The 27,147-nt window shown below is 44.3% G+C and overlaps 1 protein-coding gene across 4 annotated transcripts in view; it reads right to left on the reverse strand.

Moving 5' to 3' along the window:
- HDAC8 (histone deacetylase 8) overlaps window positions 1-27,147 on the reverse strand; it is a 214,653-nt gene that overhangs the window by 7,806 nt on the left and 179,700 nt on the right. For 3 of the 4 annotated variants that reach the window (XM_073885822.1, XM_073885820.1, XM_025889763.2), the window contains one exon: window positions 20,384-20,489. The exons of the other annotated variant lie outside the window; for it this stretch is intronic. In XM_073885822.1, the coding sequence (XP_073741923.1) occupies window positions 20,384-20,489 (106 nt within the window). The remainder of the gene's footprint in view (window positions 1-20,383; window positions 20,490-27,147) is intronic. 4 annotated transcript variants of the gene reach the window in all.

Genomic DNA, 27,147 nt, shown 5'->3' on the forward strand with positions numbered 1-27,147 from the left:
CATTGAGTAGGGATCATCTGTTTTTCCTCTTTCATTTACAACCTCCCTTTCAATCCATTAGCAAGTCCTGTCAGTTCTACCTCTACAATGTATTCCAGGTCCACCCACTTCCCTCCATCCTTCACTGCTATAACTTTACTCCAAACCGCTATCACCCCTTGCATGGACAACTTTAATAGTCTCAAAATTGGTCTCCCTGTTTCTATCCTTGTTCCCTACAACCTATTTTCTATATAGCAGCCAGACTATTTTGTTAACACTTAGGTCAGAGCACATCACTCCTATGTTCAAAATCCTCTATGGCTGCTAATCACACCTGGAATCAAATCCAAACTACTTAGCTGCCAAGCCCTGCAGGTTCTGGTGTCTGTCTCCTGTCTCCTACCACCACCCTCCTGCTTACTCTGTTCTAGCCACATGGGGCTTCTTTGTGTTTCTGGAACACATGAATCATTTTTCCTCCTTAGGGTGTCCCCCCACTTTGCACTTGCTGTTCCTTCCGCCTGGAATGCTCTGTCCCTGGATATTCCCACTTCTGACTCTTCTCATCATTCGGGTCTCAGTTCAAAAGTTATCTCTGAGAGGCCTTATGACTGCCCCATCAATGTGGCCAACACCCTCCCCAACTGCCATCACTAACTTTCTGTCATATCATCCTGTTTTATTTTCTTCAATGCACTTAGCACACTGAAAACATCTTGTGTGTTGATTTGATTGTGTCTGCATCCCTTCACGAGCTCAATGAGGGCAGAACTCTTGTCTGTCTTGTTCATCACTCTACTGTTCGCACCCTCAACAGTTCCTGGCACATGATAGGTGCCCAATAAATATTCATTGAAGAAATGGACATCTGTAGAGCTATAGAGCAGCTGATAAAGCACTTTCCTATTCAGTTCACAGAGGCTTAAAGCTTGGTCATTGCTCTTAAGGCTCTTATACATGTGGTGGTGGTGAGCCAACATAGGCTTACAAAACGAATGTCCATGCCACCAGGCTAAGTGGCAAATGAGTTCTGAAGACAAGCAGTGTTGTAGCAGTTCAGAGGAAAGCTGGGGTGACCCCAGAGCCCTTGGAGGCTGAGTGGCACCATGGAGGAACAGAGAAGTAAATTTAGGACTGTTGAAAAGTGTTTCCAAAACTTCCATTATATGGGCACCCGTTTCAGGAATGTTGTCATATCTACTTAACATCTGTATTGATAGTAACAATATTTTTCTTTATATCAACTCACTTTAAAAATTTTAATACCAGGGCACCTGGGTGGCTCAGTTGGTAAACATCTGCCTTCTGCTCAGGTCATGATCCCGGGGTCCTGGGATGGAGCCCCGGGTTGGGCTCTCTGCTCAGCGGAGAGCCTGTTTCTCCCTCTCAGTCTCCCTCTGCCACTCCCCCTGCTTGTGCTCTCTCATGCTCTCTGTGTCAAATAAATAAATAAATAAATAAATAAAATCTTAAAAGAATTTTAATACCTCTTTGGGTCTCATCTATCCTAAGTAGTAGTAGGTAATCACCATCATCAACAGACTTGATGTGCTCAGTACATTTTATTTTTTAAAAGATTTTATTTATTTATTTGAGAGAGAGAGAGAGAGCACGAGTGGAGGGGAGGGGCAGAGGCAGAGGAAGAAACGGACTCCCCGCTGAGCAGGGAGCCCGACGCGGGGCTTGATCCCAGGACCCTGAGATCATGACCTGAACTGAAGGCAGATGCTTAACCGACTGAGCCACCCAGGCGTCCCTGCTTGGTATATTTTAAAACATACACTAAAATGAATACAACTATTAAAATGAAAAATATCCTTGTGTAGTCTCAAGTTGTCTCTCACACAGAGGTATATGAGGCACATTTTGAGAAAAACCACTGTAGGGATTGCTCTTGGACAGCTGGTGCCCAGGCTGCTCTGCTGCTTCTAGTATCTTAGAATTTTGGATGGTCCCCTCCCCCACCCTGACCCCCTGCCATCCAGCTCCCTCAACTCAACCTGGTCCCCCATCTCTGTCCATTTGTTTCACTAGACTTTACTGTTGTCTACATTGGGCTAGGCCCTGTGCTGGGTGCTGAGGTCACAGGGGAGAGCAAAACACAGTTCTTGCCTTCAAGAAGTTCTCAGTCTAGTGGGAAAGGCATATATGGAGACAAACACATCATAGTCCATAACAAGGTGATAAAATACCAGTGAGTACAGAGTGCCCAGGGCATACAAAGAGGGTGTGGGGGGTTTCACAGAGGAGGCAGCATCTTTAAGGGCAAAGGGGGAGAGAATGTTTTAGGCACAACTGGATATACAAAGGCAACTGCAAAGTTTTTGTGGCCAGAGCACAGGATGATGGTCAGGGAAGGGGGCAATGAGGTTGGAGAGATGGCCAGAGGCCAGATCATCAAGGGCTTAGAAGGCCATGGTCTTATCCTAGAGGCCATGGGGAGCCTCTGAATGATTTTAAGATGGGGAGGAGGCCCATCTAGCTTGATCTAGGGCTAGAGGAAGTTTTCCAGCTGCTGCACCATCACAGCCATGTTTGGGGGGGTTTCACTCTCTACCTGGGAACAATGGCAGCACAAAAGATTTCTATGAAGCCTTGAGCATGTGCTGATATGGAAGGCTGATTTAATTTTAGCTCTTAATTGTCAAATGTATTGCTTGCCTTGGAATGTAGATCCCCCTGTCATCAGAAAGCCTTTCAATGACAATTAAGTATAACCACCAATTACCACTTGTCTGCCTCTGACCCGAATTAGGACCTGAGGCTGTGCATTAATCCCACCAAGCTTCTGGCATTTACAGGATATCAGCACTTAAAGGCTATTGCTCTGATGGCTAGGGTGCTCCGATCTTAGTTTGCAAGGGACTACTGCAGTCTCAAACAGAATTGAAGCAATTTCTAAAATAGCTTATGATTCATTTTTTCTCCCCTCCTGTGCCTAAATCTGCTGGCTCCATGTGGAGGGATAGGCACAAGTAACTGTAGAGGTGACATCACAGGAGTGGGCTGCTTGTCTGCCAGCCAGCCTGTGGAGCTTGGCCTGGAGTGGTTTATCTGCTGGGCTGGGCAATGCCTCCCAGCCGTTTTGGAGTCACAGCCCCGGGTTCCTTGGTCCATGTGCTTTCTCCATATTTTTTTTTTTTTCAGACAAAAATTCTGGGCTGGGAAATCCAGGATAATGGGAATAGCAGTGGCAGGAAGAATAATACAGCCTTACATCTGTATAATGCTTTAGAGTTGTGAAATCCATTTGCTCCATTTTGCTCCACCCAAACACCAGTGGGAAATGGAAGCTGGGATTTTAGGCCTGGACTGGAGATAAACTCTCCTTCTCTTGCACAAAGGAGCTAAATGCTAACATTCCCCGTTCACTTCAAGGCCTATCATGATTAGGCCTTGGATACCACCAGAAGGTCAGAGAGACTCCTTTCAGTATCTAGTGCTTCCTGGAAGATACTTTTTCCAGCACAAATTGCCTGGTGGGCACAATCTATTAACCATGCCGTCCTGATTGAGCCAGCAAGCAGTGCCAGTCTCAGCACTGCCAACTCCTTCTGTACACCCTGCTTTACAGTCCCAATGGTCCCAAAGACCTTTACTGGAGCCAAAGGCATGGCTTCTAGCTGTGGAGTCCTGAAGGTAGGGTGTGCCATGAACATCTGGAAGTGCCAACAGCTGCCAGAGCAGCTCAAGGGTCTGTGAAAGGAAAAACTGCAATCCGAGTCATATTAGCCACCACTGCGGATCCTGAGGTGAAGGGCCGCCGAGCCCAGTCATGAACAGCTGAGGAGTAGGGTGGACGGATTCTTTCCTTGGAGGAGCCATAAAAATAGTTCTGCATTGATCTCATGTTTGTTGTGTGACGTTCCAACACCCGGTCCCAGCATAGCTTGCTGTCCCCGGTGCTCTACTGCTACATTCAGCCTGAGAAGTCTCCCAGCCTAGCTTCCCTCCCCTGATCCTCCGCAGCATCATGGCGGCCAGGCTGGAAACCAAAGGGGTGACATACTCTTGCTGGGCCTTCTTGGTTTCAGATTAGAGGTCAGTGTTGTGCATATGCGCATGTGCGCATGCGTGCACGTGCGTGCGCGTGTGCATGCGTGTGTGATGACTGTGGTAGGAGTGAGCCACAGACGCTCATCAGTATTGTCAAGAGTGGTGGGTAATCCTGCTGTTGGGCTGTAGCTCCTGTCGCCACCACCACCATGCAAGTTCAGAATGACCCCAGAGCAAGACCATAAATGCTGGTCAGCGCCATGAAAACGTCATCTTTGTAAACCAAGATGCTGTACTCAGGCCATTCTGTCGGAAATCTTGGCGGGGTATAAAAGTGACGCTTTTGAACGTTGAATCTGTAAACTTGTATGTGGAAAGTGACTGGCAGAACAGAACATCATCACCTCCAAAGCAGAGAGGCCTCCCAGAACTTGTTTTCCAGCTCACGGGGGATATGTGCGCCTATGAAAATAGATTAAGGATCACTGCCTCAGCCTCTTTTAGAGATGTGAATAAAAATCTTGGCTTGGGGCTGCCTCCTCTCTGGTTGACTGATTTTTCAATTGATTTGTATTTATTAGCTAATGAAATTAAAGTTGTAAAAATGATAACAGAAACACAATAAATCTCCCCCACAACTGGCTGTTTCTATGTTACTATGGTACATTCCTCACTTTGATTACTTCAAAGTCTATTATTTTGTTCTCAATTATTCTGTTTTTCTGGCACTGGAGAAAATCAATTTGTTTTATTTTCTCTTATTCATGCACTCAATTATGCTCTTCGGGCACATTTAATCACTTTGATGTTTTCATTTTATGGCCCGTCTCTAGGCACTTCAGCTGCATTGCTGCCAACGGGCAAGCAGGACTAATTTGCATGTCACAATAGACTTGAAATTCTAACTCAATTTCGAAATCTTTATGAAATCTCCCTCCAAAATATGCTTGGAGCTGCAAAGAGGCAGAAGGATGTGGGTAAACCAGAAGCCTATAAAGATGCTTCCCTTTCTCAAAACACCGAGAGCTCTTTGGTGGCCTGACTGTAGCTTGGGGATGCCCCGGGACAGGTGTAGCAGAGGAGTCCTCAGGATGGGATGTCTGTAGAGCTTCCCCTGGAACTTTGTGGTGAGAATCCTGCAAAGACTGCCCCCCAGCATCAAGGCCAGGGAGGGTGGGCCTGCTTACTCTGGCATAAAATGCCTATCTGCACTGCTGGATTTGGCAGCTATGCTAAAGACAGCACCTGAATCTCAGTTGGTTAAAGGGCCTCAGGGTAGACTGAGGGAATTGTCAACAGTAAGGCATTCCAGAACTCTGAGTGTTTTACCTTATTTTCTCTAATAAGTTCCTTTTTTCTTTTTAAAAAAAGAAAAATGCAGTTTATTTTATCTTTTTTAACATTTCAAGTTTTTATTTACATTCTAGTTAGTTAACATGTAGTGTAATGTTAGTTTCAGGAGTAGAATTTAGTGGTTCATCATTAACACATAACAGCCAATGCTCATCACTACAAGTGTACTCCTTAATCCCCATGACCCATTTAGCCCATCCCCCACCCATCTCCCTCCATCAACCCTCAGTTTGTTCTCTGCAGTTAAGAGTATTTTCTCTAGTAAGTTCTAACCTCCTTTTTGCCCCTTGATTATTTTAGGGCTAAAAGCTGGAGGGGAATAAGTGATATAATTGCTTTAAGCATGTACTTTGGGCAAACGGAAAAAAAAGCTCAATTAAACACATTAGAGGCCTCCAAGTATTCTTCAAAATTTCTTGGTTTGTTGTATACAACCAGCAACTCCACCAGGAAGAAGGAAAATTCTGTATTTCCTCTTCTAAACTTTGGGCATGACCTTCAGTTTCTCATGTGGAATTCCAGCTCCCTCACTTGCTCTGTGACCTTGTACAAGCTAATCAACCTCCCTAAGCCTCAGTTCTCTCATCTGTTGAATGGAGCTAATAACATTATCTACCTCAGAGACAGATTTGCTTCCCAAACTTCAATACTGACAAGAAATCTGTCATATTTACATACCACTTATGTGGAAACCTCTCTTACCCCAACTGCATTTATTTTTATTATTTTTTAAAAGATTTTATTTATTTATTTGACAGAGAGAGACACAGCAAGAGCAGGAACACAAGTGGGGGTGGGGGTGGGGGAGGAAGAAGCAGGCTTCCCGCGGAGCAGGGAGCCCAATGTAGGGCTCGATCCCAGGACCCTGGGATCATGACCTGAGCCGAAGGCAGACGCTTAACGACTGAGCCACCCAGGCGCCCCTACCAACTGTGTTTAAAAAAACCGTAACCTTACCCTAAGCAGTGATATCTGTGAAATCATCAGAGTTTGATGTGACAGTTATAGTTCTTTCCAATACACACCAAAACATACACAGTTGACCCTTGAACAACACGGTTCGAACAGCGTGGGTCCACTTATACATGGATTTTTTATAACAGTATAGTACTGTAAATGTATTTCCTCTTTCTTATGATTTTTGTAATATCATTTTCTTTTCTCTACCTTACTTTATTGTAAGAACACTACCTTACTGTATTGTAAAAACACTAACTCAAAGGGATACATGCCCTCCTATGTTTATAGCACAATTATTTACAATATCCAAGATATGGAAGCAGCCCAAGTGTCCATCGATTGATGAAGATAAAGAAGATGTGGTATATATATATATATATATATATATACACACACACACACACACACACAATGGAATATTATTCAGCCATAAAAAAAGAATGAAATCTTGCCATTTCCAACAACATGGATAAAGCTAGAGAGTATAATGCTAATTGAAATAAGTCAGTCAGAGAAAGACAAATACCATATGATTTCACTCATATGTGGAATTTAAGAAAGAAAACAAATAAGCAAAGAAAAAGAGACACACACAGAGAAACCAAGAAACAGACTCTTAATTATAGAGAACAAACTGATGATTACCAGAGGGGAGGAGGTGGGGGGATAGGTTAAATAAGTGATGGGGATTAAGGAGTGCACTTGTGATGAGCACCGGGTGATGTATGGAATTGTTAAATCATTATATTGTACACCTGAAACTAACATAACACTGTATGTTAACTAATAGGAATTAAAATAAAAACTTAAAGAAAAAAAGAATACAGTACACAATACACATACAAAAATGTGTTAATTGTTTATGTTTCAGTAAGTTTTCTGGTCAACAGTAGGCTATTGGTAGTTAAGTTTTTGGGGATTTAGAAGTTATATGAATTCATGTCCACCGAGGGACACCAAAAAACAAAGACAAAAATAAAAAAAAAACCCAACCAAAAAACAAACAAACCCCCAAACAAAAGTTATATGTAGATTTTTCAATTGTGTAGGGTGTTGGTGCCCCTAACCGTCACATTTTTCAAGGGTCAACTGTACATTAAACATACCAAATCCATTCCTGCCTAATTCTCGTGTTAATATGTGCCAGGCACTATTCTAGGCACTGGTGATAGAGATGTAATAAATCCATTGATAGAGATCAAATAAATAAATTAAATCTTTTTTTAAAGATCTTATTTATTTATTTGACAGAGAGAGAGATAACAAGAGCAGGAACACAAGCAGGGAGAGTGGGAGAGGGAGAAGCAGGCTTCCCGCTGAGCAGGGAGCCTGATGTGGGGCTCGAGCCCAGGACCCTGGGATCACGACCTGAGTGGAAGGCAGATGCTTAACGACTGAGCCACCCAGGCGCCCCAATAAATATCTTAAAGAAAAAATAAACAGGATCTAACATTCATGTCACCAAAGTCCCAGAGGGCAAGGAGAAAGAGGATGGGACTGAAAAAGAATTTCAAGAAATAATGCTAAAGATTCCCCAAATTTGGCAAAAGATATAAACCTAGACTCAAGAATCTGATTGAACTCCAAACTGGATAAATCCAAAGAAATCCACACCAAGATGCATCATAATCAAATTCCTGAAAAATAAAAAATAAAAAAAGGGAAAAAAAAACTAAAAAAAAGAAAACACACAACAATTCTGGAAAGCAGCAAAACAGAAATAAAGCCTTACCTATGAGGGAAAGGTAATTCAAATGACAGAGGTTTTCTCATCAAAAACCATGGGTGGTAAGATATTTTTCAGGTGGTGCAAGAAAGTAACTGTCAACCCAGAATTCTAGGTCCGTGAAAATATTTCTCAGGAATGAAGGGGAAATAAAGATATTCTCAAAGGAAGGAAAACTAAGAATTTGTTGCCACCAGACCTACCCTAACAGAACAGCTAAAGGAAGTTTTTGCAATGGAAAAGTAATAATGAAAGAAGGAATCTTGGAACATCTGGAAGGAAGAAAGAACAATGGAAAGAGTAAAAATATGAATAAACATAAACATACTAGGTTTTTTCCCTCCTCTTCAGTTTTCTTTTCTTTTCTTTTTTTTTTAGATTTTATTTATTTATTTATTTGAGAGAAAGAAAGCACAAGAGCGGGGAGGGTCAGAGGGAGAAGCAGACTCCCTGCTGAGCAGGGAGCCCGATGTGGGACTCAATCCTGGGACTCCAGGATCATGACCTGAGCCGAAGGCAGTCGCTTAACCAACTGAACCAACTGAGCCACCCAGGCGCCCCTCCTCTTCAGTTTTCTAAATTATGTTTGATGATTGAAACAAAAATTATAACACTGATATAGTTCTAAATGTATGTAGAGGAAATACTTAAGGCAATTATATTATAAATGGGAGGGGGAAAGGACTTAAAGGTAGGTAAGTTTTCTATACTTCATTCAAACTGGTAAAATGTTGATACTAGCAGACTGTGGTAAGTTATGCATATATAATATATACCCAGAGAGACCACTAAAAAGCCTATACAGAGAGATACAATCAAAACAACTAAAGATGAATCAAAATGAAATTTGAACAGAGGTATAAGTCACCAACAGTAAAGGATGAAGAAGAAAACAGAGAAAGAACAGAGGGAACGAAGAGAAAACAAAAAATACAATGGCAGATTTAGACCCTAACATATCAAAATTACACTGAGTGTAAGTGATCTAAATACATTAGCTAAAAGACAAAGATTGGCAGGGTGGCTAAAAAAGTGATCCAACTATATGATGTCTATAAGGAGCTCATTTCAAACATGATATTAGTAGGTTGAAAGTAAAAGGATAAAAAATATATGCCATGCAAACATTAATCAAAAGAAAGCAGGAGTGGCTATATTCATATCAGATAAGTAGACTTCAGAGCAAAGAAAATTACCATGGACAGAAAGGGACATTATATAATGGTGAAAGGGTCAATCTACCAAGAAGATATAGCAATCCGAAATGTATATGCACCAAACAACAGAGCTTCCGAATACATGAAGCAGAAGCTGATAGAGCTATAAGGAGAAATATATTTGCAATTAGAATTGGAGACTTCAACATCCCTCTCTCAGCAATTGATAATAGAACAAGACAGAAAATGACAAAGAATACAGAAGAACTCAACAATGCTATCAGCCAATAGGATCTAACCGACACTGATAGAACATTCTATCAAACAACAATAGAATACACATTCTTTTCTAGCACTCACAGAACATATACCAAAATAGACCATATACTGGGCCATAAAACAAACCCCAACCATTGAAAAAAATTGAAATTATACAGCACATCTTTTCTGACCACAATGGTATCAAGGTAGAAATGAAAAACTTCCTGAAAAAGAAATCTCCAGGCCCAGATGGTCTCACTGGAGAATTCCACTAAAAAGAATTAACACCAATTCTACCCTATCTCTTGCAGAAAACAGAAGAGAACACTCCTAAACCCACCTTCTGATACTAAAAGCAGATGATGACAGCACAAAAAAGAAAACTACAGGTTAATATCCCTCATGAATATAGATGCAAAATCCTCAAGAAAATATTAGCAAATAGAATTCAGCAATGTAAATAAAAATTGTACACCATGACCAAGTGGCGCTTATTCCAGATATACAAAGCTGGTTTAAAATTTGAAGATCAATCAGGGTAAACTACCATATTAAGAGGCTAAAGAAGAAAATTTACATACATATCAGTATTAGTATCAAATGATGCACAAGCAGCATTTAACAAAATTTAACACCCATTCATAACAAAAACTCTCATAAAACTAGGAATATAAAGGCGTACTGCTTCAACTTGATAAGGAAGATCTACAAAAACCTACAGCTAACATCATTCATAGTGGTGAAAGACTGAGTGTTTTTCCTTTAAGTTCTGGAATAAGGCAAGGATGTCTTCTCTCACCATTCTTATTTAACATAATGTTGGAAGTCTAAGCCAGTGCAATAAAGTAAGAAAAGGAAACAAAAAGCATACAGATCAGAAAGGAAGAAATAAAACTGTCTCTATTTGTAGATGAGTGGTGATCTATGTAGAAAATCCTGAGGAATCTATAAGAAAACAGAACTAATACATGAGTTCAGCAGTGTCACACGATATATATAAGTGCAACATACAAAAACTGTATTTCTTTTTTTTAAAGATTTATTTATTTGGCAGGGAGAGAGAGAGGGAGAGCAGGAACACAAGCGGGGGGGTGGGGTGGGAGAGGGAGAAGCAGGCTTTCCGCGGAGCAGGGAGCCCGATGTGGGATGTCATGGGATCATGACCTGAGCAAAAGGCAGCCGCTTAACGACTGAGCCACCCAGGCACCCCCAAAACTGTATTTCTATACAGTAACAATTAACACATGGAAACCCAAATGAAAAATACAATAACTCAAAGAAAAACTTATGTACAAAACCTGTTTAGGATCTGTATGCTGAAAATTACAAAATGCTGAAGGAGGAAATAAAAAAAGTTCTAAATAATTGGAGAGACAAACTCTGTTCATGGATTGGAAGTCTCGATACAATAAAGATGTCAATTCTTCCCAAACTGATATCCAGGTTTGACACAATTCCTAACAAAATCACAGTAAGGTATTTTGTAGATATAGACAAGATTATTCTAAAGCTTATATAGAAAGCAAAGGAACTAGTATAAGCTAAAACAATTTTGAAAAAGAAGAAAGAGGAACCACTCTACCTGATTTAAGGTTTATTATATAGCTAGAGTAATCAAGATTGTACAGGAGGAAGAAACACATTGCTCAATGGAGCAGAAGAGAAAACTCAGAAAGACTGTTGCCTTGGAGTGAATGAGAATTTTGGAAGGGAATGTGGTCCTAGGGAGCTATCTGGACTTTATACCCTTCTACTAGACAAAAGAGGCTTTACATCATGAGTCAAGGGAAAATCTGCTCCCCTGAGCAGACAGATGGAAGCACCTTAGAATTACTAGAGGTCCCTAAGAAAGGAAACAGCACCTGAGATATGTAAAATGCTCACTCTCCAGTCCCTATCTTTCCAGCTGTGTGCAGGGCAGTGACCAGGTTTTGTAAACCAAAAATCGGGACATAAGGTCTGATAAAGTAATAACAATAACAACAACAACAACAATAATTAAAAACTCAAACATGTAGGGGTGCCTGGGTGGCACAGTCAGTTGACTGTCTGACTCTTGGCTTCAGCTCAGGTCACGATCTCGGGGTTGTGGGAATGAGCCCCGCATCAGGCTCCATGCTCAGTGTGTCTGCTTGAGATTCTTTCTCCCTCTCCCTGCCCCTCCCACTTGTGCTTTCTCTCTCTCTCTCAAATAAATAAATATTAAAAAAATAAAACCCCAAACATGTATTACTTTTTTCTGAATAAAAAAGCAAAACATATTCACGGTAGAAATTTTGAAAAATACAGAAAAAAGAATAAAGAACAAGTAAAAAAAATACCATAATTCCAGTCCTACCACCAAAGTAACTACTGTTAGCATTTTTGTTATATTTCCTTCTGGTGTTTCTCTGTGCATATTCACATACTCACACACCTATTATACCTACAAAATTGAGACTATATGGTATTAAATAACTTTGTATCCTTTTTTTACTTAATATTATTATCATGACAATAATTTTGTGTCATCAAATTGTCTTTAAAAATTTCCTTTTAATTGGCTGCAACAAATCTTCCATGTAGATGTATTTGAGACAATGTATCATGCCTCAAATTCAACATATCAAAATAGAACACATCAAGTATATGTTTCTGTAAAACTATCCCTCCTCCTCCAATGGCTCCCTAACCCTGTTGGTATCCAGGCTGGAAAACTCAGAATAATCTTTACTTCTTCCTTTCTTTTTTTTTTTAAAATATTTTATTTATTTATTTGAGAGAGAGAATGAGATAGAGAGAGAGCATGAGAGGGGAGAGGGTCAGAGGGAGAAGCAGACTCCCCGCCGAGCAGGGAGCCCGATGCGGGACCCGATCCTGGGAGTCCAGGATCATGACCTGAGCCAAAGGCAGTCGCCCAACCAACTGAGCCACCCAGGTGCCCCACTTCTTCCTTTCTTTTTGATCCCCTGTACATGACCTACTTCCAAGTGTTGTTGATACTGTCTTCCAAACAACTCTCAGCCATTTGGGAGGAATAGGATAGGAAATATCCTAATACCACTGTTCTGGTCCAGGCCCTTGCAGGCTCACTCTTGGCATACCACCATGATTCATCCAAATATCACTGCATCATGTTATGTCCTAATTCCAGAACCTAGAATGGCTATCACTTTATTGTATCCAATACGGGCTACTCAGCCTGAAATTCAAGGGAACTTGCAACCTGCTCCTGGCACTCACCTATCTGAGTTTCTCTCGCTTATGAGCACTTCCCCATTCTTACCAATTTAAATCCTCCAAGACCTTTGAAAGCAGTCTCCCTCAAGTCTTGCTCCCCTGCTTCTACATAGTATCAGCTTTATTATATCCTGATCTGTATAAGGGGGTTAATTTTGTCTCCTTCCCTAGACTTCTCAGCTGTTTATTAGAGGCATAGACCATGTTTTATACTTCTCATACCTCTCATGGCACTAAGAACATGGGAGTCTCCAAAAGATATTCATTGATTGATTTAGTTGGGCTCTGAAGCAGAGACATAAAAGATTTTATTTATCTGACACAGAGAGACACAGCGAGAGAGGGAACACAAGTAAGGGGAGTGGGAGAGGGAGAAGCAGGCCTCCCGCCAAGCAGGGAGCCAGACGTGGGGCTCGATCCCAGGACCCCGGGATCATGACCCGAGCCGAAGGCAGACGCCTAACGACTGAGCCACCCAGGCACCCCCATAATCATACTTCTTAAAATTAACCTGGTTTAGGGCACCTGGGTGGCTCAGTCGTTAAGCGTCTGCCTTCAGCTCAGGTCTTGATCCCAGGGTCTTGGGATGGAGCCCCACATCGGGCTCCTTGCTCGGCGGGAAGCCTGCTTCTCCTTCTTCCACTCCCCCTGCTTGTGTTCCTGCTCTCCCTATCTCTCTCTCTGTCAAATAAATAAAGAAATAAAATCTTAAAAATAATTAAGCTGGTTCACAACCTTACTTTGGGAGACATTGCAGGGTGGAAAGGGTTTACTAGGGGCAGTTGAAAAAAGCAGACAGGGGATGATGAGGAGACTTGACTGAGCAATACTGTTATGAAGCAGAGGGCACCAGGTGTGGATTCAAATCCTGAGGGCACCGCTTACTTGTTACATGACTATGGGCATGTTACACCATGTCTTTGGACACCAGTTTCCTACCTTATGAGGTAATTGTGAGGATTAAATGAGATAATATATGTAAAGAATCCAGCATATGGTATAGCACAGTTGGCTTTCAATAATGGTAGTTCCTACCTCCTGGATTTATGTAGGTATTTGGTGTCTTCACAAGTAATCCGCCAAGGGTTTTCATGGTTTGTTAAAAGCTGTTGTCTAGGGGCACCTGGGTGGCTCAGTTGGTTGGGTGTCTGCTTTTGGCTCAGGTCATGATCATGGGACTCCTGGGATCGAGCCCCACATTGAGCCCTGCATCAGGCTCCCTGCTTGGTGGGGAGTCTGCTTCTCCCTCTGCCTCTCACCCCGCTCATGCTCTCTCTCTTTCTCAAATAAATAAATAAAATCTTTAAAAAAAATAAAAGCTGTTGTCTAAGTTACTGTGACTTTGGGAAGCAGTCTCCATTTTTATTTCAGAATTTATAAGATTTTCAGCATGACATTTTTAAAAAGATTTTATTTATTTACTTGACACACACAGAGAGAGAGGGAGAGAGCAAGCACAAGCAGGGGGAGCAGCAGAGGGAGAGGGAGAAGGCTCCCCGTTGAGCAGGGAGCCCAATGTGGGGCTCGATCCCAAGACGCTGGGATCATGACCTGAGCCAAAGGCGGACGCTTAACCGACTGAGCCACTCAGGCGCCCTTCAGCATGACATTTTTATAACTTCTTTTTCTGTTTTTTTTTAAAGATTTTATTTATTTATGTATTTGAGAGAGAGAGAGAATGAGAGATAGAGAGCACGAGAGGGAAGAGGGTCAGAGGGAGAAGCCGACTCCCTGCTGAGCAGGGAGCCCGGTGTGGGACTTGATCCCTGGACTCCAGGATCATGACCTGAGCCGAAGGCAGTCGCTTAACCAACTAAGCCACCCAGGCGCCCTCTTTTTCTGTTGAACAACAGCAACAACAAACCTTTCCAATTCTTTTACTCTTTAGTGAAACAAGACAGGAACCTGGTCAATGGGGAAGCCAGGCTGGTGGTAGGCTCCTGGAAAGAACCACAGTGGGCTGGAGAAGAATAAAGGGACAGGGGATGGCAAGGGAAGATAAGGAATGGACATCACAGAGATCCTCCCCTGAAGTAATGCACATTGGCTCAGGATGTCCTCCACAACCCTCCTCCAAATCCTAAGAAGCCCTAAAGTAGATGGTCAGTCTGTCTTGGGACCAACCCTGCCTTTCAACTTATCCTCATGGCTTCTCGGGAAACAAGAGAAGGTGTAGAAGTAAGCTGAGTTTCCATGGTGTACAGACCCACCAGGCAGGAGCGCTGCTTCAAGCTTGGAGCTTCAGCAGGCCTTGGACATGTCCAGACCTGATGTCGTAATTCCTAGTCCTTAGAAGAATGTCAATGCCAGACTTCAAATTGCCTGAGGAGGTGCAGCTTACACTCAGCACAATGGTGTTCCTGAGAATATTGCCAATAGATGTGCAAAGGGCCTCCTCTTGGGGCCATGGAACTGTAAATAGCAGAGTGGGGCTGGTGAACACAACACACTTCAGGTAGCAGGAGATGGATGGGTTGGCTCTTTCCACCTTTTGTCCTCTTTTACTTCTCTACTCAGCTCAAAATGGAGTAGAAAGGTTCAATGATATTACGGTAGGGTGATGGAAGCATGGCAGAGGTAGGGGGCTAGAGAACGTTAAAAGGCCTGGGTCAGAGGCCAGAATTTCAAATGTTGCTCATGGCTGTCTTCCTCCCATTTCCAAGGAGACATCCGATTTTAAGTGCTTTGGCTCAGCCACATGGAAGGAGCTGGGTATGCAGTGAAGGGTGGGAAGAGTTTACCAGGGGCAACTGGAAAAAGCAGGAGGGGGTTTAAAAAAAATGAGGTTGGAAAGAACGAGGTATGACGAATAGAATTGGCAGGGCAACACTGCAAAGAGAAGAGGGGCACTAGAAAGGACAAACAGCCTGACTCCAAAGCCCTGCTTCAAAAAGACCAGGGTTCAAGTGTGTGCTCTACCACCTATTAGCACAGTGTGTGGCACATAGCAGGTGCTTAGTAATTGCTTGCTGAATGAATGAACAAATGTGACCTTGGCTAAGTCACTTATCCTCTCTGAGCCTCAGTTTCCTCATCTGTAAAATAAATAGTAGCTATTGTTCTTATTATTTCACCTGTGTTGTCTCTCCCCTATACCCACATCAGTTGGCTGGTCCATCTCCCCAACCCTGCACTGTATGAGATGCCAACTCAGCCTCCTTCATTAAGGGTCAGAAAAGGCAGATGTGCACAAGGCCTTCTCTTCCCTCTTGTGTCTTCCCCTTCCTCCTCCTTCTTACCTCCTGGCCCTATTTGTCTCCTTTTCTATTCCAGGCAAACTTGGGGTACAGTCTGGGAACACACAGCAAGTGAGTTGTAACCTCCAATTACAATGCCAACACGTACTCGTGCATGCACAACTCACTCTCCCTCTGCACTCAGCCACAGAAGGTTGGGTCTGGGTTGCAACAAGAAGCTTTTGGTCCCCTAGGGAGCTTTACTCCATTTAAATGTCATCAGTACTAGGGACTAGAAAAACTTTACCCCTGTTTCCTCACACAGAGCCAGGCAGGCTTGGGGAGCTAGCCACCTCTGGGGATTGATCACATCAGCACCGTTCCAACTCTGGAAGGTTCAGTGTGAGCCAACTCTTCTGGAGTACGTCAACCAGAGGAAAGGCAAACAAGTTTGAGCACATGAAGATGGTGTGAGGATGATTTTTCAGTAGTGAGCATGGGCATGAGCTAGGCTGAGCGATCCACACTTCCTTGTGAACACTGACACATATCTCTGAGATTCACTGGCATGAGAAGAGCAATTTGTTAGAGCAAAACATAGCTTTTTCCTGTATAAAGCTAACAGCTTGAATCGACTCTCCAAGGTTTTATTTTTGTCTTTTTTTTTCCCCTCTTGGAAAGACTAATGGACAATAAAGATGGGATAAGGTGAGGTCTAAATTCGCCTTTCCCTCCAGTCAACCTGTGACACATGGAATGTATCTCTATAAGATGAACCTCCCCAGGTTTGAGCTTCAGTAGGTTAAAAATCCCATCTTTTGTGCTTCTAAGGGATGTGGTGAGAAAGAGAAAAAAACCCAAGCTCAAAGGCTGAACAAATTCAACTGATACATGCTGGCTAAACTCCCTCCCATAGAGTGGAGCTTAATCCATCCACTCCATCATTGCCATTCCATCTTCCCAAATCAATCCATGCCTCCCCCCTCCCTTGTTTTTAATATGGGGGAAGGAGGGCAGCGAGAAATGGCTAGCCTCGCTGAGGTTTTTATATGCAAGAACAAATGACAAGTCATGTAGGCAGGTTCAGGGAAATCTTTCAGAATGTAGAAAATTCAGCAGCTTTTCCACACTGACCATTGTCATGGCAACGCACTATCTGATGGCAGCATGCGTCACCAGGCTGGAGGGGCACGGTCTCAGTATAGCAGGTTAGTCTGGCCATTTTTAGCAACATTTGGACTTCTTTCTAGCCTCATTTCTTCTTGGTTTAGCTGAATTTCTTTTTGGTTCTGGACTTGTGTGCTCTGCTCATTTGCATGGCTAGAACACAAGACTTTGTCAATATGAAAGAGATGGCTAAATGGAAAATCTGAACATTCCTAGTATTCTATAGCCAGTCTACTTGCTGTCCGCCCTCCCTGGCTCCTCCCCACCCACTCTCAGCCATTTAATTTCTTTTCTTCTCATCAATTCTTTCCTCTACACAGTATTACCTCCCCCCACCCCCGCCCCAACAACTGTGACTCATCTACCAACCCCTGCACTCTCATCTTATTCTTTTTATTGTTTTTCTATTTTCTCATTTTTAACATACAGCATCCTAGGATCTTAGGATTAGAAGGAACCTTAACAATAATTTAGCACAATCGCCCTCCCCCAATGCAGGAGCCCTCCATGATACGACAGTCAAGTGACTATCTAGCCTCTACTTGCATGTCTCCAGCAACAGAGACCTCATTCCTTTTTGGGCAGCCTGCTCGTTTGGATAGCTCAAAATGTTAGAAAATTCCTCCTTCTACTGAATACAAATTTGCCTTTTTTATATTATTTACCCATGGGTCCTAGCTCTGTGCCCTGTAACTACATAGACTCCGTCTACACCCTCTGCTCAGTGACAGCCTCTCGGAGATATGAAGTAAAGACCACGTCCCCCTGGGTCTTCTCTTCTCCAAAAGCCCCAGCTCCTCCAACCAGACCTCTTGGAGCCTGGTCTATAGTCCTTTCCCCATCCTGACTGACCAGTAACATGCTCTTATTTGCCTAGAACCCTTTTAAAGTGAGGTTGATCCTGCATCAGCATCTCTGGAGGCCAACTTGTCCTGGAGACTCACAATGAGGTCCACACTGACTAAAATCCCTAGCTCTTTCAGACAAAATGCTGCTGAGCCGCATCTTCCCATCTTGTGCGTGGTCCAGTTGCTTCTGAGGGTCCAATTCCTGGTCCATACATTTTCTCTCAGTTTAATGTCATTGTGCTACAATCAGAATATTGCTTTAACCTGTTAGGATCTTTTAAAAATCTTGACTTACATGTAACTTACATGTCCTCTAAGATTTTCTATTATTTTTTTCCCCAACCCTCAAACTAATCTTTTATCTCAGGTCTTTTTTTTTTTTTAAGATTTTATTTATTTATTTGAGAGACAGAGTGACAGAGAGCATGAGCAGGGTGGAGGGGCAGAGGCAGAGGGAGAAGCAGGCTTCCTGTTGAGCAGGGAGCCTGATGCAGGGCTTGATCCCAGCACCCTGGGATCGTGACCTGAGCCGAAGGCAGATGCTTAACGGACTGAGCCACCCAGGTGCCCCTTATCTCAGGTCTTTTAAAAATGTATTCCTCTTTTGAGTTTCTTACCTTTCCTAGTTCTCTCTCCTTTGAATTAGCTTCCTTACATCTTCTCTTGCTTGTCATTTCCATTTCCTCAATAGTAAGATGTCACCACTCTGGAGATACGTGTCTGGGTACGTGTGCAGGAAAGCATGAGGGCATACAGATATCTGCATACACGTAGGTGTGAGCAAGAAGCTGCAGAGGCTTGTTTAGTTTCTCTATTTGTCTGTGCTCTACCAGGACTTAGAGCCCGGATGGGGGGAAAATGGCAAGGCTGAAGGAAGATGGGTAAGAGAGGTTGGTCCAGGATCAGTCCCAAAGGAAACAGGAAAGGTGTCCTGGGTCTTTGAGGGGCAGGAGGAAATTAGGGTGGGAGCATCAGTGTTAATCAGGGCTGCAGCACAGTGAGAAGGACTGGCAAAGGGCCAGGAACAGAAAGAGTTTAGAGGCCTTAAAGACTGTACAAGGGAGGGGGCGCCTGGGTGGCTCAGTCGTTAAGTGTCTGCCTTCTGCTTGGGTCACGATCCCGGGGTCCTGAGATTGAGCCCCGCGTGGGGCTCCCTGCTCGGCGGGAAGCCTGCTTCTCCCTCTCCCACTCCCCCTGCTTGTGTTCCCTCTCTCGCTGTGTCTCTCTCTGTCAAATAAATAAATAAAATCTTAAAAAAAAAAGACTATATGAGGGAGGATGATTTGGTTAGGAACTGAGGATTTGTGGGGTTATGAAGCCAGAGGGAGGTGGCTTGAAACTACAGGGCCAGGAGAAGGCTGAGGGCTACGGGACAGCTCAGAGAGGCAATAAGCATTGCTGTGAGCATAAGCTTACAAGTCTGTGACTTGTGAGCCTAGGAAATTTTCTCTGGCCAAAGGATCCTGGGACGTGGAGTCCCTGCCTAAGGACTTGGCTGTTGTCACACACCAGGCTCTACTAGGGTTTCGGGCCTCAACATAACCCTCAGCAAAGACCCCCCCTAGGACACAACTCGTTCCCTCAGACTAACTCTGGTACAGAACAGGCCTCCCTTTCATGCCGGATTCTATTCCAACGAGGGAGTCAAAGGTAGGAGAATTGCTGCTGTCTTGGTCGTTATATGAATAAACATGGGAATTTCACGCTCCAAGATGGGCAATATGATACCCTTAGCCTCTTGACTCTACCAATAATTAGGATCCCAAAAATATGCACACACACATGCAAATTCAAGTAAATAGGAAAATGGGTGCCAAAACGATTTTACAATACTGCAGAGAAAGGGAATTGAGTTGTGGAGTGGCAGCTGGGGTTTGCAGAGGGGCTACTGGAAAACTAAGGGTAGCATCCCCAAACAGCTAGTGCACAGTGTGCTCAAGATGAGAATAACCTGATGACTGCCATTTTCCTTCCGGCCAGAAGCCAGAATAGTTGCAGGCCAGCCAGAGGGAAGGGCAGGATAGGGCAGCAGGTCCGTCTCCAGTGCTCTGGGTAAGACTGGGGAGTCCACTCTCAGGGCACCAGAATCCTGACTATCCATTGTAGGCCCGCAGTCTCTCAAGGCCATATTGGACCTAGGAACTACACTGGGACACAACGTCTGTGAGTCCCTCCTCCCCCCTACCCTAAGTCTGAAGTGGCTTGAACTTCCCTCATCTTAAAGAGGGTTTTACTGTTGCTCTTTTAAAAGAAAAAGGGTTCCAGGGCACACTTCAGAACTGGTTTTTCACTGGAGGTACCTAAAGATAAACCTTTTGTCCCCCTGAAGGTGACATTAGCGGGCCAAATGACAATTCCAGTCAGAGTGGCCAGTGTGGAATTCCAACTACAAGCTATCAGGCCAAGAAGATGTTTTCCTTCTAAGTCAGTGAAAGGCTTAGCCACCAAAAGACAAATGGTATTTGGGGAAGCCCCCACTGATGGGCCACCGCAAGCTGGGTGGAATGAGGAGGGCGGGGCTTGAGGGGTGGTGCTCACCTTTGATGTAGTTGAGGATTTGCTGGACTCGGTGGGGCTCATTGCGGTCTGGCCGGCAGCTTGGCGTGATTTCCAACACATAATCAGGACCATATGCTGTGAAAAACTGTAAGGAAAAGGGAAAGGCCAAAAAACAAACTAAACCACAGAAAACCTCCAAACCAAACCACATACACACAGAACAATCAAAAGAAAACCACCACTATTGACAAGGCAGGGGAGGCCCAGGTGGGCAGGATGATGCAGCAGGAAGCCCTGTCTTGGTGGTATCATTCCTCTCGTTCAAAACCTCCAGTGACAGTTCACTGCTGAATTATTTAGCTCGTTGTTCAAGGTTCTCTATGCTCAGGTCTCAACTTTTCTCTCCAGCCTTAGTTCTTACTACCCCCTCTTGTCTAGCCACACTGGTCTGCTCTGGGCTCTCCCAAATCACACCAGGCTTTGTCCCCCCCTTAGGATCTTGGCCACTGCTCTTTGTTCGGGCTGCAAAGGCCCTCCCCTCGATTCCTGCTGCCTGTGAAAAACCTCCCCATCCTTCCAGGCACAGCTCAAATGTCACCTCCTTCACAAAGCTGTCCCTTATTTTCCACCAACCCCCAGAGTGTTCTGTTGGTACCTCTTTTTTTTTTTTTTTTTTGGCCTTTGTTCAACAAATAGTGCTTGCTGCTGGGGGCACTATGAAGATGGGCAAGACCTCCTCTGGGATCCACTAGGTCTTAAAAAGCACATGCTGCACTGGATAGAGATTTTTCAACAGTGACCTGATCTCCCTGCACTGGGTTGTCAGCAACTTGAGGGCAGGCAGCACCTAGGTCTTACTCACCTCCTCGAGCCTCACAGACTATGGCAGTTGCCCGTTAGTTTTGGTTGCCCTGAATTCCCTGACCCAGGAATGTCAAGCAAGCCTAGTCTCTCCAGTTTTTCTTTCTCTGTAGTAGAGTTTATTTGTTTTTTAAATTCAGGGAATCAAAATAAAGGTTTCTGGATTCTATTTCTAGCTCACTAGATGATTCCTTGTGACCCATTGGTAAGTCACAATATCTGATTCAGCTTCTCTATTAGGGCCCGCTTGGGGAAAAACAGTCCACGACAAAGGGAATCATTCAATTGGGATAAGTCCTTGAATGGGAAGTATGCAAAACTACTATTTCTGTTTAGTTTTTAACAGAAATAGTATTTGTGCATACTCTCTGGAGAGAGAGCATATGGTCCTTCACATTATGTGCCTAACAATAGTGATATTGTTAGGCAGTAAGTAAAACAGGGGGATTCAAATTCCATGGGAAAAATGGTAGAGAGCGCATGAAAAAAGGGATCTGGGTATGTGTCCTGAATTTGATGTCATTCAGAGAAGCCCAGGGTTATTGCCACTGCCACCGAATTATCCTTGTTAAGAGTCTGGATGTTTATCCGGCACTATGGGAGAGGCTGTGGAACGACCTCTAAGGGTTCTAACAGCACCTTTGTGGAGTCCATGGGAGTAATTTGATGGGTAGATGGCTTTTGCACATCCATGATGGAAAACTCTGCACATTTAGTTAAAAGGAAAATGCCCAAGACTGTCCCAATGCTTATTATAATGCTTTTTTTTTTATGGACTGACATTGAAAGGAAAGAGGGGCCTTGTTCCTTCCTGCTGGAATCATTACTCTCTGATGCCTGAGGCCCTGAGTTCTGGAGATAGAAGAAGCCTTGAGTGGAAATCATCTTCACCAAACCCATATATGGAAGAGACAAGAGGGGTTACCTGGGGGATACATCCAGAAACTAACCCCCAGATATGATCAAAGAAATCCGAGGGGTTTGTATTTTTAGTTAAGGAGGGCCCCTCAGTCCAAGTTCAAGGATCTCGTGGGCTTGGCTCTGGAAGAGAAGGCTTCAAACAGGTGTTGCCCTCTCTCCTTAGGCGACCTCTTTTCCTCCAGAGGGTGGACCTCAAGTAGTATACTCATTTCACAGGTATGAAAAGATGGGTTTAGAGAGAGCAACAGAAGAAAGGCAGCTGCAATGAAGTAGCCACTCTGGGAGAGGACCCAAACCCCTAGCATCAAGGTGCTGTAAAAATCAGAGGCAGGCTGCCTCACTGAGATACAGGAGGAGAGAATGTTCTGCCTCCGTCTATGAAGGCAGAGGATCACTGTTGATCCTCTGTCAGCAAGACATGCTGTGAGCTGTCTGTTTAGGGCCGAGTGTTTGAAACAATATGTCTGCGTTGTGAATGCCTACAATGTGGTGACGCATACTCTCCTGCTTTTTAGTTCCTTCTTTGACCAAGAGCACGCGGTTGCAAGATGGTCATCTGCGGCCAGAACTGACTCCTATGTAACAGAACCCAGTTTCCCCGGGATTGAGCCTCTTGATCTGGCTGCATTAGCACCTGGCTTTGACTAACCCACAAATAACCCATTCTTTGCTGAGGCAGGCTGGCTGCAGGTAACAACCAAGACTGGGTTCCTAAACATCACTCCACCTTGGCCAATGAAAGTATTCCCAGGTCCTGCTTATTTGCACTATTCTTAGGCGAGGGGACACAGATGATTTAAGAAAGTCCCTGTTCTGTGATCCAGTTCAACATGGCAGCTGCCTGGTCCCAGCCTTAGGAGGCTCTGTTCGGGGCTGAGGGAGGTGACAGGCACCCAGAAGGCAGAGGCTTACATCTAAGGCAAAGGGGTGTTGCCCTCTCCTCCCCTCTGTCTCTCTCGTGGTGTTTCTCTGTTTCTGTGTTATATTATGCTTTTATTTTGGCACTTGTTTACTCTTTTTCTACTAGACTACGAACTCTGCAGAGGCAGAAACTTCTGTCACATTCTTTGTAGAATTGAACTCAAGTCATCAAAGGGTCTCCTTAAACCTTTATTTTAAAGTTATGTTGAATGAAATTCATTCACGAAAGATTTAGCTGGCTGGTCACTGAATTCTGGGGAATAACGCAAAGAGCCAACTCAGAGCATTAACAGCTTTTCGGGCCTCTTGAGGCAGCATGATGAGGTGGAAAGAGCACTGTCTTTAGAGTCAGACAGAGCTGGATGTTCTATCGGGATTTCATCATGTGCCTCAGGCGAGCTGTTCAATCTCTCTTTTGTCATTCCTACCAGAGGGGTGATAATAAATGCTGACCTGGCAGGGTTGCTAGAAACCTCTGAGATAGTACAAACAAAAGGGCCTAGCAAGGGCCCAGAACGTAGTAGGACTTCGGCAAATGTGAATTCCCTTCTCCCGAGGCAAGAGGCCCTTGCCTAACTGGTGCCTCACCCATACCCTGGGGGATGTTGGGTCAAGTACTTGGGGTGGCTATGCAGAAAGAAGAACCTGTTCCTCCTGCCAGACAAAGCCCAGCAGCCCCAGTGTCCTCTCTACTTGCCCAAACCATTAGCTCCGCCCAGGGCCTGTGGAGAAACTGAACTTCTCTCACAGTTTCCTGCCCTATGCTCCTAACACTTGTTACTGGAGAGGTGGAAAGGAAATCTGATCACATAAGGCAAAGGAGATATTGGGGTGGAGGGATTTGGCCAGCACTAGAAATAGCTTGAGGCCCCACCCTGAAACTGCCCTGCAGCCCTGAAGAGGAAAGGAAATGGGCAAGCAGCAATCCCATTCCCAGACAGGTGGAGCGGGGATGAAAGAGGCCAGCTGGCCTTCCAGTCAAAACGCTGGCTTTGATCTCAGCAAAGGAAGGAGGGAGGTGCTAACCCTTCTCCACCCCTTCCCCTTTTCCCTCAGCACTCCTTTTGCTTTCTGAGTTTCAGTTTATACATTTTTGAGGGGAACATAGTAGTGGGAAGGAAGCAAATGGAAAGTATGAAGTGGGGGCTGAGGCATGGGAACTGAAGGTAATGGCGACTTTAGGGTAGTTGGTCCTTTCTTGACCCAAGAGTCAATGAATAAAGAAATGAAGTAGCTCAGTTCTCATTCAGGTCAGCCCGGCTCAAGGCCCTTTTCTTGGTCACTCCTCCCCAGCTCTTGCTCACGCAATGCCAACAGTGTATACACACTTAGGTACTCAGTCAAGAAGATATTCACAAGAAGTCTTAGATGTGCTTTTATTTCTTCATAGTCCAATTTGGTCACAGGAAACCAAGCCACACACCTGGAGCTGCCAGTCCTTTTATCCTTCCTTCAAAATTTATTAAGTGCCTACTGTGTGCCTGACAAAGTTCATTGGGTTACAAAGACAGTAAGACGTGTTTAGAAGGAAGAATTATTACAGAATAGTGGGATGCGAGGTATCACCATAATACTGAAGGTGAAAGTAATAAAAACATTTATTAAAGGCTTATATGTGTCAGGCACCTAAAGTGTCTTTTTATGGCTTGGCTAACTTAGTTCTTACAACCAACCCATATGGAGGTACTATAATTATTTCCATTTTAAGATGAAGATTTGAAGCGTGGGACAGTCAGATAACTTGACAGAGGTCACATACAGCATGTGTCGGGCTGAGATTTGAACCCAGGTCATTCCGGAGATCAGCACTTCCCATAGGAGCCTCTAAATTACCTCAGAATAAGTGATTGTGTGTGCGTGGGGGGGGGGTGGTGTCTGCAAATAGGGTATGGTGGTGGGGAGGGAGGCATTCCCAAGAGAGCCTGGGCAAAGGCAGGGAGTGCGCAACTGAACAGCACGATTTAGGCACTGAAATTAATGTGATATGGCTCAAGGGCCATGAGGCTGGGAGGCAGGCGTGAGTTCCGCAGGGGGAGCTGCCTGCTCCCCACACTCAGGCATTTGGCCTTATTCCAGACTAGAAGGTTCATGAGGGCAGAACATTGTTTCGCTCCCTGCTGTATTGCCAGTTCCCAAATCAGTGCTTGCATCTAGTGGTTGGTGAGTAACTATTTGTGGGATAAGGAAATGAAGACTTGGGGGAGCTTATAAATGCAGGAATGGATAGGTCAGCTGTGTCCTTTATTTTTTAATTTTTATTTTTTTGAAGATTTTATTGATTTCTTTGACAGACACAGAGAGAGACACAGCGAGAGAGGGAACACAAGCAGGGGGAGTGGGAGAGGGAGAGGCAGGCTTCCCACGGAGCAGGGAGCCCGATGCGGGGCTCGATCCCAGGACCTTGGGATCATGACCTCAGCCGAACCAGACGCCTAACGACTGACCACCCAGGCGCCCATGAATACACTTCTTATTTTAGGAGTTTGACATAGGGTGGGTGATTTAAGATGGGAGGGTCTTAAGTATATTTACAGGCTGAGGAGAAGGGCCCCTAGGATGGGAGTCAGAGGCAGCCTGATAGGGGTTTAGAGTTAGTTACGTTTGTCTTTCTGGCCCCAGAGCTCCACAAGGGAAGGATACTGTTTTATTCATATTTATCTTACCTACAGCTCCTAGCGTAGGGCCTGGAAAATAATGGGTGCTCCATTCATGTTTCTTGAATGAAGGAAATAAAATGTGTTTGGGATTCTGAGAGGATTCACATCCAGTAGAGAGAATTAGGGTCTTGACAGGGTGATTGCAAACAGGCAGGAATGGGGTAGGATGGGAGGTAGTCAGTGAAGGCAAGAGAATGCTGGACAAATCTGGGAACCAGCAAGTACTATAAAGTTAGCTAAAGTCGGTAAAGGAGAGCATGGGAGGCCTGAATCCCAGGTTGAGGAGATAGGACTTGCCGTGACAGGCACTGGGGCAGCCTCAGGATTAGATCTGTGCCTTAGGAAACACGGGAGCACGCATAGAAAGGCTGGGTGACCAGTGTGGAGGCTTTTGCAATAGTTCAAGGGGGGAGATAACAAGGGCTTGAACAAGGGTGAATGCTATGGAGATGGAGAGAATGGGAAAGAGACATTGTAAAGGTAGACTCACCAGGACTTTGGTAATTGACTAGCTGGGGAGGGAAGGAGAGAAGGGAGAAGTCAAAGTTGACTCCTAGGTTTTGAGTCTCGCAAAGCAGGAGAATTCCCGTGCCCCCGACAGAGCTGGGGTAAATTAGCAGGAAGAGCTAGTATGGCTAAGGGAAGGTGATGGGATGGGGTTTAGTGGGATTTGAGATTGCAGGAGGGAATCTGGGTCACTGTGTCTAGCAGGCAGCTGAAGATGTGATGATGGTGTATGGAAGTGAGGTCATGGCTGAGCACTAAGGTGGTAAGGGGATAAAAAGATCCACGGAATAGGGAGAAGAAGAGCAGCCAGAGAGGAAGAAGAGTAGATTTCAGTAGCGTGAAATCTCACAGTCTTAGGGATGAGATTCAGCATGAGGAAGATGTTTAAAGGAATACATTTGCCATGCTAGCAATGCGCTCCCGTGGCTAACCGAGTATTCCTCTCTCCTAGTCAGTCAGGGGTATAGAGATACTGCTTCTAGCCAGCCTTCTTTTTATAATACTCCGAGTAGCTCTCCACTTTTTTATCGTTAACTGAAGGTCTACCTTTTCCTAAAAATTCGACTTGATTCCACCAGGGTAAGCCCAAGGTCGGTGCCAATCCCTCTTACAGATCCCTGAGGCTTTACTCTGCTTTCAGTTGGCGGGGGGTGGGGTGGGGTGGTTGGCTGGTGACTGTGATGTGGGCCCTAACCAGGAAGAGCATTTCTTGTCCCGAATTACTCTGCGAACAGAACTCATCACAACCAGAATAACATAGCACCAGCACTTTGAACCAGAATATGGTCTCACATGATGCCTCTCAGTCTTTCCTATGTCATCAAAGAACCTTGGCCCAACCGTGATGGAAACAAAAAAGCTCTCCTTTCCCCAGGAAAAAAAAATTTCTGTTTACAGGAAATTCAGTTATTATATATATCATTTACGGTACACTGT

Source organism: Callorhinus ursinus, unplaced genomic scaffold (assembly GCF_003265705.2).
Source record: "Callorhinus ursinus isolate GAN/ISIS: 27379988/994484 unplaced genomic scaffold, GSC_fseal_2.0 scaffold66, whole genome shotgun sequence".
NCBI classification, from domain to species: Eukaryota; Metazoa; Chordata; class Mammalia; order Carnivora; family Otariidae; genus Callorhinus; species Callorhinus ursinus.